General features: G+C 35.0%; 1 protein-coding gene and 1 pseudogene across 1 annotated transcript; one reads left to right on the forward strand and one right to left on the reverse strand.

The window, feature by feature from the left end:
* The first annotated feature begins 2,979 nt into the window (after positions 1-2,979).
* Positions 2,980-5,184, forward strand: LOC111381714 (annotated as a pseudogene).
* A 7,872-nt stretch (positions 5,185-13,056) lies between these two features.
* Positions 13,057-14,049, reverse strand: LOC111381715. Its single transcript, XM_023005525.1, has 2 exons — positions 13,527-14,049; positions 13,057-13,133 (listed from the first exon to the last, which is right to left on the reverse strand). The coding sequence occupies exons 1-2, from the start codon at positions 14,047-14,049 to the stop codon at positions 13,057-13,059; spliced, it is 600 nt and encodes a 199-aa protein (XP_022861293.1).
* Positions 14,050-14,994: the final 945 nt, after the last annotated feature.

Here is a 14,994-nt window from a genome sequence, read left to right on the forward strand (position 1 = left end):
CGATCTCCACTCCTTCCCAAGCAATAATAATCCAAAATTCCACATTTACACAAGGATTTCTCAAGAAATATGTATAAAATCATACTTTTTTTCCAAAAATAAAAATATAAACATGGTTTTTTTTGTATAAATTTCTTACTTTCTTCAGAGGGATTTTGGTCAAGTGGGTCTCCTGTTTTTCCTTATTTGTCGGCGACTGGGTCGACTGTGCTACAGTATTTTCCCGTCTCCTTCGGCTTCTACTTCTTTTTCAAGTGAGGGTAAAATTGGATTTGTTTTCATTTTTTTTTCACTGTTTTTTATAATTTTGCCTTTTTTTTTTCATTGGTCAAAGGCCAGTTTAGAAAACTGGCCGGGTCAACCGGCCAACAGCCACTAATTCCTCTAACTTTGACGCTGCTGGATGACGACGCAGGGTCGGGTCGGGTCGAAACCGACCGTAGACAAAATACAAAAATAGCACCAGAATGAAATTTAGGGAGTGTTTGATAAGTGGGAAATTTCATGGAAAATGGAATTGCAATTCCATCTTTTCATGTTTTTTTGTGTTTGATTGGCAAAAATTTTCTTGAAATTTATTTTCCACATTTTGATGCAACGTAGGCATTTTCCTTCTTTTTGAGGAAAATGAATTCTCACCAATTTTCCCGGAGTACTGTAGCAATTTTTTTTCATTTATTATTATTATTTTTTGACAATGAAAATAAATTCTAAGAATAATTGTAAAAATATATTTTCCTTTAATATGTAATTTTCATGTAAAATAAAGTAAAAAGAATATCAAAAAATAGATAATTTTCTTGAAAAAATTTTTGGTTGGCAATGGAAAGAAATTTCATCCCCAATACTCGTAAAATCTATCATTTTAATGGATAATTTTCATGTAAAACAAAATCAAATGAACACCAAAAAATACTTTTATTTCAACATTTTCCACTTGAAAAATTATACCAATTAAACACAATAATTTACAATTTCCAGAAAAATAATTTCTAGGCAATTCAATTCCCTAGAATTCGTTTTCAATTCAATTCAATTCCATCTTTGCAATCAAACGGACCCTTAGTGCTTGATTGGTATAGATTTTAAACCAATTAAAATTAATTTTTTTAGCATTATTTTACTATTCTAGCCAACATTTTTTAATTCTTCTCTAATACATACAACCCACTTTATGTCAAAAAATCAATTAACCAAATCCCCACCAAACAAGCTATTAAAATTCAATAGAAATATGTTAGAGTGTGATTTTGCAACCTGCCAGCTGAATTGTCAGCTCTTTGTGAGAAGTTTCGATGCTACTATCTTGGGAAACATAGTGGTCGGAGATTGTCATTTTAAAAATGTCCACCGAAAAGAACCCGAAGAAAGATATTGGAAAAGGACTCCGCCTTTTCGGTCAATGACAAGTTTAGTAGGAAACTATAAAGGTGAAAAGTGTGTCAAAGTTATCATTTTTTGGATCATGCTATGTGTACAATCTTTTTTTACGAGCACCCTTACTCACTACTCACAATTGAAGTGGGGATTACAAGCCGATATTTTTTAAATTCACATGGAATTCGCTAATTTTATAGACGTGAATACATCATTTTATCAACAAAATTTTGTACAAATATCTTTATCATAATTTTTATCCAAAAGTCTGCGAAAGGACTATGCCTTGTACAACAATTTTTATCCAAAGATGAAAGTAGCCAGCAATTAACCCGCATTTTCTCCTTAGCTTCCTTTTTCAAATGTTTAGAACTTCTCTTTCGGATATGAAATACTTCTGGTATCCATCCACCGAAAACACATCCAAAATCTATATATAAAGATTCATTTAGATTCCATTTGATTGTAAAGATGAAATTTGGGTGGAAAAAAGTGAATTCCAGAGAATTAAATTATCTATAACTTATTTTATTAGGAATTGTCAATTATTATGTTTGGTTGGTATAATTTTCCACGTGAAAAATGTTGAAATAAAAATATTTTTTTGTATTCATTTGGTTTTGTTTTATATGAAAATTGTCAATTAAAGGGATATAATTTACTGTATTGGGGATAGAATTTGTTTTCATTATAAAAAAAAAACAAAAAAAAAACCAAGAAAATCATCTATCTTTTGTGCTCGTTTGACTTTGTTTTACATGAAATTTGTTAATTAAAGAAAAATATTTCTGTACAATTAAAAATAGAATTTGTTTCCATTGCAAAACAAATAAATAAAACCTATAGCATAGCTAGCCTAAAAGGTGGGAATTGCTTTTCCTTGGAAACCAAAAAATGTTCATGTGGCAAGAAAATCAATTACCTGGAAAAAATAAGCTATCAATCAGTCAAAAAGTGGAAGTTGGAATTTGAATTTCATTTTCCATGGAAAATAATGGTCTATCAAAGCAAATATGGAATTTGGGTGGAAAGAAAACGAATTTCAGGGAATTGAATTTGATTAGAAATTGTTTTATTGGGAATTATCAATTATTGTATTTGATTGTTATAATTTTTTACTTGAAAATATTGAAATAAAAGAATTTTTTGGTATTCGTTTGACTTTGTTTTACATGAAAATTGTTAATTAAAGGAATGAATTTGTTTCCATTGCTAAAAAAAAAAAGCTCCAAAAATATCTACATTTTAGTGTTCATTTGATTTTATTTTACATGAAAATTGTTAAATTAAAGAATATCCTCTTTTACAATATTCTTATCATAAAAAATAAATAAATTAATAATAAATAAATAAACGGAAAACATAAAATCAATTACCCATGAAAAATGAATTTTCCAAGAATAAGGAATTGGTGCACGTGTGAGGCAAGTTGGAAAGAAAATTTTGACTATCAAGAGTGAAAAATTTTCCATTTTCCAATGGAAAATTTTGTGCTATCACCTTAATATAATTTTACATGGCGGATGGGCAATGGGAATTCTTTGAGCAATAGCGTTCATACTTTCTTGCTCTCCGACTCTCCGTGTGTCTGTGTGTTTCAAAATGAGTAGAATCTACGACAACTGGGAAAGGCTGGTTGGAGCCACCTTAAATAGAGAGGAGCTTCGGGAACTTGCTCGTGTCCCCAGCCTAAGTTCTGTTTTTCTTCAGATTGCAGTCTTCTTTCAATTTCGTTTTAATTTCTTGGTGTAATTTTTGTCTGAAATTTCTTTTACACATGTCTATTTATGTTATATGTTTTTTTGGTGGTTTGTTAAGACACTTTCAGAACATTTTCTTATCCTCTCCCACACTGTTTTGTGTTCATCTTTGCGGTTTCATTTGAATGTTAGATGTAGGCTTACCAAGAATCGAGAATCTTAGCTATCTTAACATGCGTCGCTAATTAGCTATTTTCCATTTAATTAAATTGCACATAGTTTTTGCGTTAATTGAATCTTCAAATATAATTGAGTTTGTGCTGATGCCTTTTATGTGTTCGAAAAACGTGTAGAAATACTAAATAATGCACAAAAATTAGCTTGAACTTTTAAGCCGCAGCACGTTTCCTACAATAAATTCATGTTTATATTTGCTAGCATTTGAATTGCAATTTAATTCATGTGAAACAATCTTGTATCTTTTCCACCTTTTTCCTTTTAAAACTTCACAAAATTCAAGATTCTCAGCAAATACAACAATTCTTCAGCTCCATCCGGCAGCAATAGTGAGAGCCTTCCTTCTCCGAGATCTGAAAATGAGACATTGAAGTTACCAATTCCTAAGCCTATTTCGTTTAAAGAACTCAAGAATGCAACCAGAAACTTTGGACATGACACCATTTTAGCTGAAGGAGCATGTGGACCTGTTTTTAAGGGATGGATCAACGAGCATAATCTTACTGGTGCAAGGCCGAGATCTGGAATGACCTTTGCTGTCAAGATGTGCAATTTCAATGAATTTCAAGATTCGAATGAAATGTTGGTAGGTTTTTCAATGACATGATTCCTGTAACTTAATTTATGGCCGAAGAATTCATAGATTCTTTTCGTAACCCCCCGACATTTTGCAGACAGAAACTAATTATCTATCACAACTTCATCATCCGAGCCTGCTTAAGCTTATTGGGTACTGCCGTGAAGGTGATGCCATTCTTTTGGTGAATGAGTTCATGCCAAAAGGAAGCTTGGACAATCACTTGTTCCGAAGTATGTTGCACTTAATAAACTTCTATTTTGATTGCATTTAATGTTTGAAAAGTATTACCTTATTTTACCTATTGTGTTCTATTTTTCAGTTTCTTCTGGAATTAGTTCATTATTTCTTTGCTTCATTCTCAAAAACTTTGAAAACTCCTTGGCACATGGATCTGACAACAAGTAATATGGAAGATTGATTTTCTTTCACAGGAGGGCAACAATGTCTTTCATGGACTACAATAATTAAGGTGGCTGTTGGTGCTGCTAGAGGCCTATCTTTCTTCCATGATGCTGAAAAACTAGTAATATGTCGAGTTTTTCAGTCGTTTAACATTCTTTTGGATCAGGTATATTTATTAGATCTAGTTGCCTAGTCTTGTTCCATTGGTCTTTATCCAAACCGTGCTTTAAAATATTACTTATAAATAAGAAAAGTAACACGTTTAACTACTTATAAGATAAGCCAGACATGCTTCAAGTATATATATGGTGTAGAGAAACTAATAGCCTTATTACATCATGGGGATCATACTGAGATGCAGGATTTTAATGTCAAGTTGTCTGGTTTCACTTTGGCTAGATTTCAACCATCTGATAACGATACTAATGTGTCTAATCGAGTTGCTCGTAGATATGGCTATGCTGCACCGGAATACATGGTTAAAGGTTCGGCAAGTTGAAATGTTTTGTCTTTACTCCTTTTGCAGTTGAAAATGAAAATTAATTTTTTGCTAACATATAGATATATTAAAATCCTCTTTCTAATGCACAGGTCATTTGACTAAAATGTGTGATGTATATAGCTTTGGGGTTGTTTTGCTAGAATTACCATCTGGACGTCCTATTGATGTTAGGGATAATGGTAAAACACGAATGCTGAGTTTGTTGAAGCAAATATATTTATTGGACAACAGAAGACTTAACAAAATTATGGACACTAAATTGGACGGTCAATATCCTCAGAAAGTAGCACTCACTGTTGCAACACTTGCTTTACAGTGCTTGAGCGATGGCCCCAAAGATGGGCCTGAGTATGGCAGAGGTTTTAGCCACTCTGGAACAACTCTAAAGTCCATCCAGGACAAAAATAAAAATAAAATCAAACCTCCGTTTTGTCATCACATCAGAAATTCTATTATTGGACAAGATTAAACACGACAGTTAGATTTTTGTCGGTAGTTATGTCTAATGTTATCTATTCTAGCTTACTAAACATATCCTTTAGTGTTCTCTACACGTAGTGAAATATTGAGGGAAAATTGTACCAAGACTCTCAAGTCTATCCATGTTGTGGCAAACATGTCATTCAAACCATGATGTTAGGTAGTTTGAAGTGCAAAAATGTCATTTTCTATTTGACAATTCAAATGCAACCACCTTGTATGTTATCCACCATATCCTGTAAAACTTCACAAGCTTCAAGACTTCTAAGCAAATCCAACAATTCTTCAGCGCTTTTCGTCCTAGGCACCCCGTTTTATAATGGAGAAAGCAGTATTGAAGTCCTTCCTGCTCCAAGATCTGCAGAAGAGATATTACTTTCGCCTAACGCTAAGACCATTTCTTTCAAAGAAGTCGACCAAAGAGTTTCGACCTGGCCGACTTTTTACGGGAAGGGATTTGGTTCTGTTTTTAAGGATGGATCAATGAGCACACTCTTGCTGCTGCCAAGCTGGGATCTGGAATGGCCATTGCTGTCAAGAAGTCGAATCCTCTTAGTGTTTTCGGGTTCAATGAATGGTTGGTAGGTTCCTTGATGTTGATGTGGTGAATCTTATGGCTTATGAATAACTCTTTTAAGACGGAAGTAATTTATTCGTCACAACTTCATCATCCGAACCTGATCAAACTTACGACGTTGACAACAATCGGCAATTTATCTTGTGAAAGTTTTATCTTCTTGATATGTTGATTAAGGAAGAAAATACTGTAGACATTCTTTGCCGGATGTATTTAGTTCCGTCACAATCCATATCAGACCATGTTTGGCCGTACTTAAAAAGTATGTAATGCTGCTTCAAAAATTAATTTTGAAATTTATATTTAGCAAATAAATCGATGGTGATGAAGACCCATTAAAGCATAAGGCGAAGTCCATGGCAAGAAGACTAATGCTTTATGTGTTAATACGTAAGCCACACTATCTCTTATTTGGTTCGGATTTTAATCAGATTTTAATTTGAGTCAAAATCAAACAATCAATATTAATCACATCTTTTATGATTCTCATAACTTTTCAACTACATATTTCAAAAATTCTATTAAAATCTACTAAAAATTTAATTTTAATCCCACCAAACACCCATAAGTTAAAAGAATGAAGGTCACTCAAGTTTATCAAAATACTCATGTTAATCCCTGTAGTTCTTTTATTACAATTTTAGTAACTTAAGTTTGATCTCTCCCAAACCATTCCATCCCAAAGTAAAGAAACTGACGCGGCTTAATAATATAAGTTCCTGTTTGGCGTCAAAATTTTTTTTTTTTTCAAACTCATTTTTAACTGCATGGCCGTGAGTGGGATTATGAAAATTCCCTTGGTGCAATCGCTCTTCCTATTGAAGGTGAATATTAATAAGTATCATACTATGTTGTACTCGGGTTGACTGAATTTAATTGATTAAAATAAAAAAATTATAGTTTCATCTCAGTGCCACATAGGGAGCTGCACATTAGTTGAACACAAATATGAGGACTGGAATTAGCAATTCTGCAGAAATGGCGTTTTCTCTGCTGTTCCCTTCGGCCTTTCTGTTATAATGGTCCAGCCCACTGAACCCATTATGAGCATTAATTGGCCCAAAACCATAGGTCAAAAACTGGTGTATATATATATATATATATATATATATATATAATGGTCAAGAGAAAAAAACAGGGGCTGTGTGAATTGAGCGAGAGAAAAAGCCTGTGGCTTTGTGACAGAAAATACAAAAAGCTGCCAAGGGAGAAAAATTGAGATTTGCAACATTTAAAGGTAAAAAAAGGTGGCTATTGGATTTTCATATAGTGGAAATTACACTATATGTCAAAATTTGGGTTTGCATTTACAAAAATGTTATTTTTTAAAAGTGATTAAGAAATTGTCATTTTTGGAGTTTTTGGACATTTTTTGCCCTCTTAATAATTTCAATACCTTGTATATGCTTCATTAATGAGACATGACTAGATGAGAAATTTGAAAACCAAATCAGCCTTTCTCTCTTCCATTATTGTTCCTCCCATCATCTCACGTTCTCTCTCTCTCCCCATTTGGTTTTCCCAAATCCAAGTAGTATTCAGAGGAACTCCGGCAGCTGCTGAGCACGGCAGTCTCAGCACCTCCGGCGTGATTAAACGTCGAGCTGCTGCCACCAAGTCGCCGACGCTGAGCCTCCACCCTCGGCTACTACTGTCACTCTAAACACCTCTCTTCTCTCTCTCTCTCTCTTTGTTTTTTTTAGTTCCTTTTTTTTTCCCATTACATTAGGGTAATTTATGATTTTGTTTTATAGAGTGATTTATTGAATTTTGAAATATTTAACTCCGGCAGCTACTGAGCACGGCAGACTCAACACCTCTGGCATGATTAAACATCGAGCTTTCTCCAGGCTTGTGAGTTGAACCTGCTGCCACCAAGTCGCCGACGCTGAGCCTCCACCCTCGGTTACTACCGTCACTGTAAACCCCTCTCTCTCGCTCTCTCTGTTTTTGTTTTTTTTTTTAGTTCCTTTTTTTTTTTGCCATTACATTAGGGTAATTTATGATTTTGTTTTACATTAGGGTAATTTATGATTTTGTTTTACAGAGTGATTTATTGAATTTTGAAATATTTTGTCTTAAAATGATACTTTAGTACTTTGCGTAATTGTCAGTTTACTGTATTTGAGTTTCCTGCACCTATGATGACTGATCGAACCCAATGTGTCTTTTTCAAGTAGTAATTAGTTGTATAGAAGAGGAAACGAGTGAGGGAGGAAGAATTGGAAAACTACAGTATTATTAGCTCCAAAGAGCAATATGAAAATTATGTAAACTTTTCATTGTCTAACCTTATCTGTATGGGAAATTAACTATGGCATAAAGTATCGTGAAAGAGTCTTATTTGTCTTATGTTAACAACTTGATTGGGGAAGAACTATGTTCAATTTTTATTTTTTTTTATTCCCTGTCTTCAGGTGCGAAAAAGAAAAAATGCTTGTTATTTATTATATTTAATTAAATATAAAATATTCAAACAACACCAGAAAAAGAAAGACTATTTACATTCCTTTTATTTTCCATTTGAATTTTAATTTCATATTCGGAATAAAAAGTAAACTATCGATCTTCTATAGCTCTGATAGTGGGACTATGTCACTATGTGAACCCCTTCCTAAATTTTTTGAAACAAGAAGGACTAATGCGATAACCTTAGAAAAGACACATGAACTTAACAAGTTGAGGGACAAATTTGCTTCATATGGCCTTAAATTGACTTATATGTGCAAGAGATGCATGTTGATGATGGTTCATGCATCAATCAAATTTGTAAAGTACATGAAATTTGCAGAAATAATACTGCTTGGCAGAATTTGAATTGTCTTGAAATTCTAATTTCCTCTATAAAATTAAGTTAAAAGATGATATATAAACTCATTTTGAAATGATTATGATGTATTTGAGTAATGTTTTCTGTACTTATTTATTTGGAAGGGATTTTGTTTCATCTACGAATTCATGACATCATATTAAGGCATATATAAACAAAATCTAAAGAATTTTTCATTCTATCATATTCAAATTGTGAAACTAACAAATTTCAGATATGACAAGGAAAAAAAAGGCTATTATGGAAGATTTATTAAATGGTAATTACGGAAAACATGTTGATCCTTGCATTTTCAGACAATTTTCCCCCTCAGTAGACTATATTTGTAGAGACAACAAGAATAATGTAGTATAGTAGAAAGTTTTTGTGTTGCTAATGTTTTGCTGCTAAGAACATTCATCATATGCTGGTGCTTGCTTCTTTCTTATTTTCCGTATATAAACGAGTACTTTTTCTTTGAACTATTTACGACAAAAGATGGTACTTTTCTGATGCTCTTGCTTGTTAATTTGGGAGTTCTTATTGTATTTCCTTCCATTTTGTTTCTCCTCAAACATATTTTAGACACAAAAATAATTGTAGTTATGTAGAGTCATAAAACTAGTCCACTAAAGGATCAGAACTCTTACAGCTTAATTATGTTGTTTTAGATAATATGTTTCAGTTATAAACAATAATAATTATTTTCCTACTGATGTGCATTGTGTGACTTTTCAGTTATAACAAATTTTTCGTACTGTTGTGGCTTGTTTATGAAATAATTACAAGTATATAAGTATGAGAAACAGAAAGAATAGAAAACTCATTTTTCCAGGTACATAATTTGTCATCTGGATTGAAAACAAACTACCATGTGTACATGAGTGATTGATAGAGATGATTTGCTATGCCTCATATGGATCAGTCATTATTTATAGTTAGTTTATCAATGTGGCTGATGAGTGAGGTTTAAGGAACTCGAAAGTACTTATCAAATGTTCCCTTCATTTAATGTTATGAACCTAAAAGTTTTTCTTTTTTCTCTTTTAATTGTCAATTACATGTTACTTATACATTTTTATGTTTTCTTTATTTATGGTTTTGTAATGTAAAATGAATTAGTGGGGAAATAAATATGAGAGTGCTGTATGTACATTCTCCCTAGGATTCGGAATTCTCTACTATATGTTTTGGGTTAGTAACAAGTACTTTATTGACCAGCAACTGTTCTTACTAATTTTGTACAATAAAATAATTTGCTTGTTAGATTTAATGTGGAATAAGCTTGTGGTTTAAAAATATGCATTACAAATTGTATGGGTTTTTAAGGAAACATTTGCAACTTCAGGAAGTTTGAGGGGGGTTATAGTGCGTAAATGGGACAAGCACAGGGTTTTAAATTTTTACATATTAGCCGTAAACAACTAATTCCATTGGTTCAAACATTGGTCTTTTCTTTGCAGTTGCAGTTATTTTTTGTTTTGTATGATCAAAATATGTTAATAACAAGGAACATATTCAAAACTAGATTTCCCGACAGTTCATCTATCCATAGTTGTTTCTCAACTGTCGTTCCCGATAGTTAGCCTCTGTAATTCTCGACAGATGAACCGTCAACGGATAAAATGTCGGGACCGACAGTTCAGTTCTTACCTGCCTAGCCCTGCCTACCAGTAGAAAATGATATTTCTATGTAATATGCGTTCAGATATCAGTATTCCTTTTATTTTTTGCATGCAACAATTTCTGAAGTTCAATGGGCTGAATTAGGGTTATTTTATTGAAGTACTATGGTTGGTACTCCTATGCATTTGGTGGAAATCATGTTTGATGTGGGCATATCTTCTGTTTCAATATTTCTGTTACTTGTGTCATAACCTTGCTTTCACTTACACACATTGACCTTGTGGGTGGTACTCGTTGCATTCGGGAGGAACTATTGAAAGACACTTCACAACATACTTGTGGTTTTTGGTCCTATGTTGGTAGGAAGTTTATATTCTGGTCTGACGCATTTATTTCTTATTTTGTCTTTGTAGACATGGATTTCGAGCCTCTTGTTCCAGAGAATGCACCCTTGCGAGGCCACGTATCGCAGAGAAGCAATATGCGGTATATAAAAATAGTCGTTGAACATTTTGACGAGTGACAGCAGGCAGAGTTTCGCAACTCATGCCTTGGGTTCTTGTCCGAGGTTCCGGATATCCAGTTCTCTGCCCAATTAATCCAACAACTCGTATTCTGCTGCATACAAACAAATAAGCGGCACGAACTGTGGTTTAATTTGCAATGCCACCCGCTAGGTTCGGAATTCAAGAGTATGCCCTTGTCACTGGATTAGGGTGTGGTCTTCTCCCGGATGACAATGTCATGGACCGAGTTCTTGACAAGAGGAGACTAAAGGACATACACTTTAAACATGTGGACAAGATTTCGTGCGCCCAACTCGAGCAGACATTTCTTCGATCGTCAACGCCTCGAGCCGATCGGTACAAGCTTGGCCTCGCTTTGATCATCAAAGGAGTCTTCAATGCTCCGGATAACAACGTTGGTATCGATATGGAGACGTTGTCGATTGTCGACGATCTAGACTTGTTCTTTTCGTATCCTTGGGGTAGAATCTCGTATGGACATCTGATAAAGGGCTTTTGGGGTCGTTGGGCAAGAAAATTTTTTTGACGTAATTTAGGTGGTGAAGGATGTTTGTTAATTCGCTTTATATTAGTGCCTTTTTCATTCATTTTTGTGATTTACATATCAGTCAGGGTAGTTGGCAAGCTTGGTGACACTTAGATGCATTCGTCACATTTTGCAATTCCCGTGGTGAATGCCTTGTCATCGTTTACCGTTGCTGAAATTATTATAGTGTTACAACTTGTATTAGTTATCCGGCTTTAGTATGTTATGTCAATCGTACTTACGGTACTTCGTGCCTTCGTTCAATTTTTGTCAACGCTCGTACATTGTATTGCGCAAAAAATTATGTATGTGTACGTTTTACGAATATCCATTTACGAGTAGATAGCGAGCTTGAATGTCGTAGTGCATTAGTAAACTATAGATTGGATTAAGATGAGGACCCATTAAAAGTGCCAAAGTCATTACTTCCATGGTACAACTAATTGACAAATGAGTTTATGTATATTCCCTTGTCGTTCGTATGTTATTATGTGGGTTAACATGATGCCTGTGTTTTGTGAGAAACTGTACCATTACAGCCATGGTGCAACTAAGAAGCTGGCAAATGAGAAGTAATTTGTTGCAGAAAACCAGATAACATGAATTTTACACATCATTGAAGTATTCTAGTCTCTGCCAATGTCATAGTAATGATGGTACAATAGGGGATAAAGGTACACTTATTATATCAACCATCACACCAATTGCTTTTCAAATTTACTTAGAGATTGGACTTGGTGGTTGGGTAGATAAATGAAGTAATGACTTCCTCCTTTCAGGATGATTATAAATGCCAGGAGACCATTGTTGCTTACAAGCAATTTTGTAGCCAAGGTATTGTGCCACTTTGAACTTACCTACAGATCATTGTGACACTTTCTACGTAGTTGAACAACATCGTGGTAAAAAAGAGCTACTTTTGTTTATTCTTCTTCATTTATTTTGTAGTTTACAAAATTCAAAATTATACGATCTTTAATGCAATGCACGTTTTCGTCAACTGTCGAGAAGGAATAAAACATTTATCGGGCCCGACAGTTCAACTAGGTAGGCCATTAAATTTTAGAAGTTCCTTGCTTTTCGAAAATTGAAAATGGTGGGATTGTCTAATACAAGTGTCTTAGTGTAACAGGCTATTGTAGATATTATACGTTTCTGATTTTTTGAAAGTAACAAGTATTTCCAATACATTTATATTTACATATTGAATACATTACAAGCATTGTCTATCAAATTACATTTCAGATGTCATGAAAGCTGTTGTGAGACTTCCATTTTGAAACAAGTAGTTGATACGAGATAATTGGTTCATCCACCTCCAGCAATGAAACATTCAACTCCAATATGCATCCGCCGATACTGGGTTCATTCGCTAAATTTTCCATTGTTTTGTTGTTAGACGATGAGGATGTAGGAGTTGAACAGCACGGTGCCGAGTTCGATGAAGTGCCAAGTGCAGAATCTAAGTCACTGAACAGCATTCTCGATCAAGTCTTCTAGGTCAGGGATTCGATCGAGTCACCGTCTGACTCGAATGAGTGGGTGGCTCATGTTCCACCTCCAGAAGTAATTGTCATTAGCTCAGACGAGTCTGATGGGGAAAGTGGGGGAGCTTCTTAAATTGTCAAAAGCAGTGCAAGTGTGCAATAAATGGCCCTTTTGTAAGAAAATATGTTTAGTATTTTGTGGTATGGATGATTTTGGTCACGTTCTCTAGATATGTGCAGAAACTGCATCTCCATAATAGGCAGCCGCAGTAGTGTAGATTTTCAAGCCGCTGTTGTTCCCAACTGTTGAGAATTACAGAGACTATCTGTCGGGAACGACATGAACTGTCGAGACGTAATGTTTGTGTTTTGTTTGTTTAGTATGGTCTCATGAAAATCAATTTTCCATTTCGACAAACTATCAGTCGAAGCTAATGAAACTTTTATGATCAGCTAAGTTTATAGTAAGAAAAAGTATTCATCTCATTTGTGATAATGGAACTATAATGATCGGTACTTTGCTTGCGAAACATAACGACCAAATTTGCACTGGCATACGATAATAATAACAGATTCATAAAATAAGTTGGGAATGTACAATGCTTATTTAAATTAAGTTTTTTGGGGATTACATTTGACAACCACTTTTACACATCACGCTTCTTCAAGTGGTTTGTGATACAATAGGGTTCGAACTTGTGGTCCGGTTATGACCAAGTCTCCCATATCGAGTGCATTTCCTCAGTTGGGTAGTGGACTCGTATCTAGCTCGCTTACGTCGCATCGGTGGTCTACCTGGAGGACGACGTACAGTCGGTGGCAAAATATGAGTGCCTAGGATTTCATTTGGAACAACCCAATCCACTTCCCGTGTAACGGGATATATGACTTCCATATAGGCACCCCTCCAATATTCCAATGTGTAGTACGGAGTGCATAGATCGTATAATGACTTACCACTTAGGATAGCACCACGAGTTGCATGAGCATATGGCATACGATTTAGTTGAAACTCACGACATGTGCACGTGTTATCGGAGAAGTCCACTATCTCTGTATCGTTGGATATTCCAACCTGGGTCAAGCTGTTTGTCAACTCATGGGCTCGAAGCCTAGTACCAGCATCAAATGTTGTTTGTAACTCATTCTCCATCCTCGACGATAATATAGTACTGCATGTGGTTGCATTGCTTCGACGTTCGTAAAACCACCTCTGCATTGTTTTACGAATGTGCTCGACCAAACACGTGATTGGCAACGAACGAGTATGTCTCAGCATTGAGTTCAATGATTTCGCGTTGTTGTTTGTCATAATGTTGTATCAGTCGCCCACGAATAGTGCTCGTGACCAGAATGAAAAACCTGCTTTCTCTAAATACCTGTAACATCTTTCACTGACCCTACGAATCTGTCCCATTAGATGTTTGAACTCTTCGACCCGATAAGTTGTAGCAACTCGTTTGAACAGGAATATTGAGCTTGCGTTAAAGTGCTACTGAATTAGGTTCTTCTCCACGTGTCACACACAACAACAATGACGAGACAAATGAAATAAGTGAGTAATAGCTCTTTCGATACTTCTTTTCCCGTCCGAAACAAATACAAGTTCATCTGAGTCTCCTATAAGATATTTCAAGTTAGACATAAACCACATCCAAGATCGGTTAGTTTCGGAATCCACAATCCCCCACTCTAAGGGATAAATCTGTTTGTTGGCATCTTGGGCAGTTGCCAGTAAAAGTGTATCCTTGTATGGACCTTTCAAGTGACTACCGTCAACGCAAACAACGGGCCTCAAGTACTACATGTAACCACGAATGCTTGCACCAAAAGCTAGAAAGAAGTAATGGAATCTATCGCGCGAATCAAGTTCGATGTGGGTTACCGTCCCTGGGTTATTCTCACCTAGTACGTGACAGTATGAAGATAGTTTCTGAAAACTGTACTCCAGTGTCCCATGCAGCATATAAAGCGGCCACCTTCCCCCTACGTGCCTTGTTGTAACTTATTTGGACACCGAGCTCACGTTCCATGTCACGTGCAATAGTGCTCGGATCATACGATTAGTTCGGATTATCCAATTTTTCCAAAATATGCTCGACAATTACAGCACTCGTCACATGTCGATGCGCATTACTGCGAAAATCGATGGAACATGTGTGCA

This window comes from Olea europaea, unplaced genomic scaffold (genome assembly GCF_002742605.1).
Source record: "Olea europaea var. sylvestris unplaced genomic scaffold, O_europaea_v1 scaffold236, whole genome shotgun sequence".
NCBI classification, from domain to species: domain Eukaryota; kingdom Viridiplantae; phylum Streptophyta; class Magnoliopsida; order Lamiales; family Oleaceae; genus Olea; species Olea europaea.

Coding starts and splice junctions, on each gene's coding strand:
- LOC111381715 (XM_023005525.1), bottom strand. CDS start 14,049: ATGCAGAGGTGGTTTTACGAACGTCGAAGCAATGCAACCACATGCAGT. Junction 13,134..13,526: donor TGGTCATAACCGGACCACAA/GTTCGAACCCTA, acceptor AATTCTCAACAG/TTGGGAACAACAGCGGCTTG.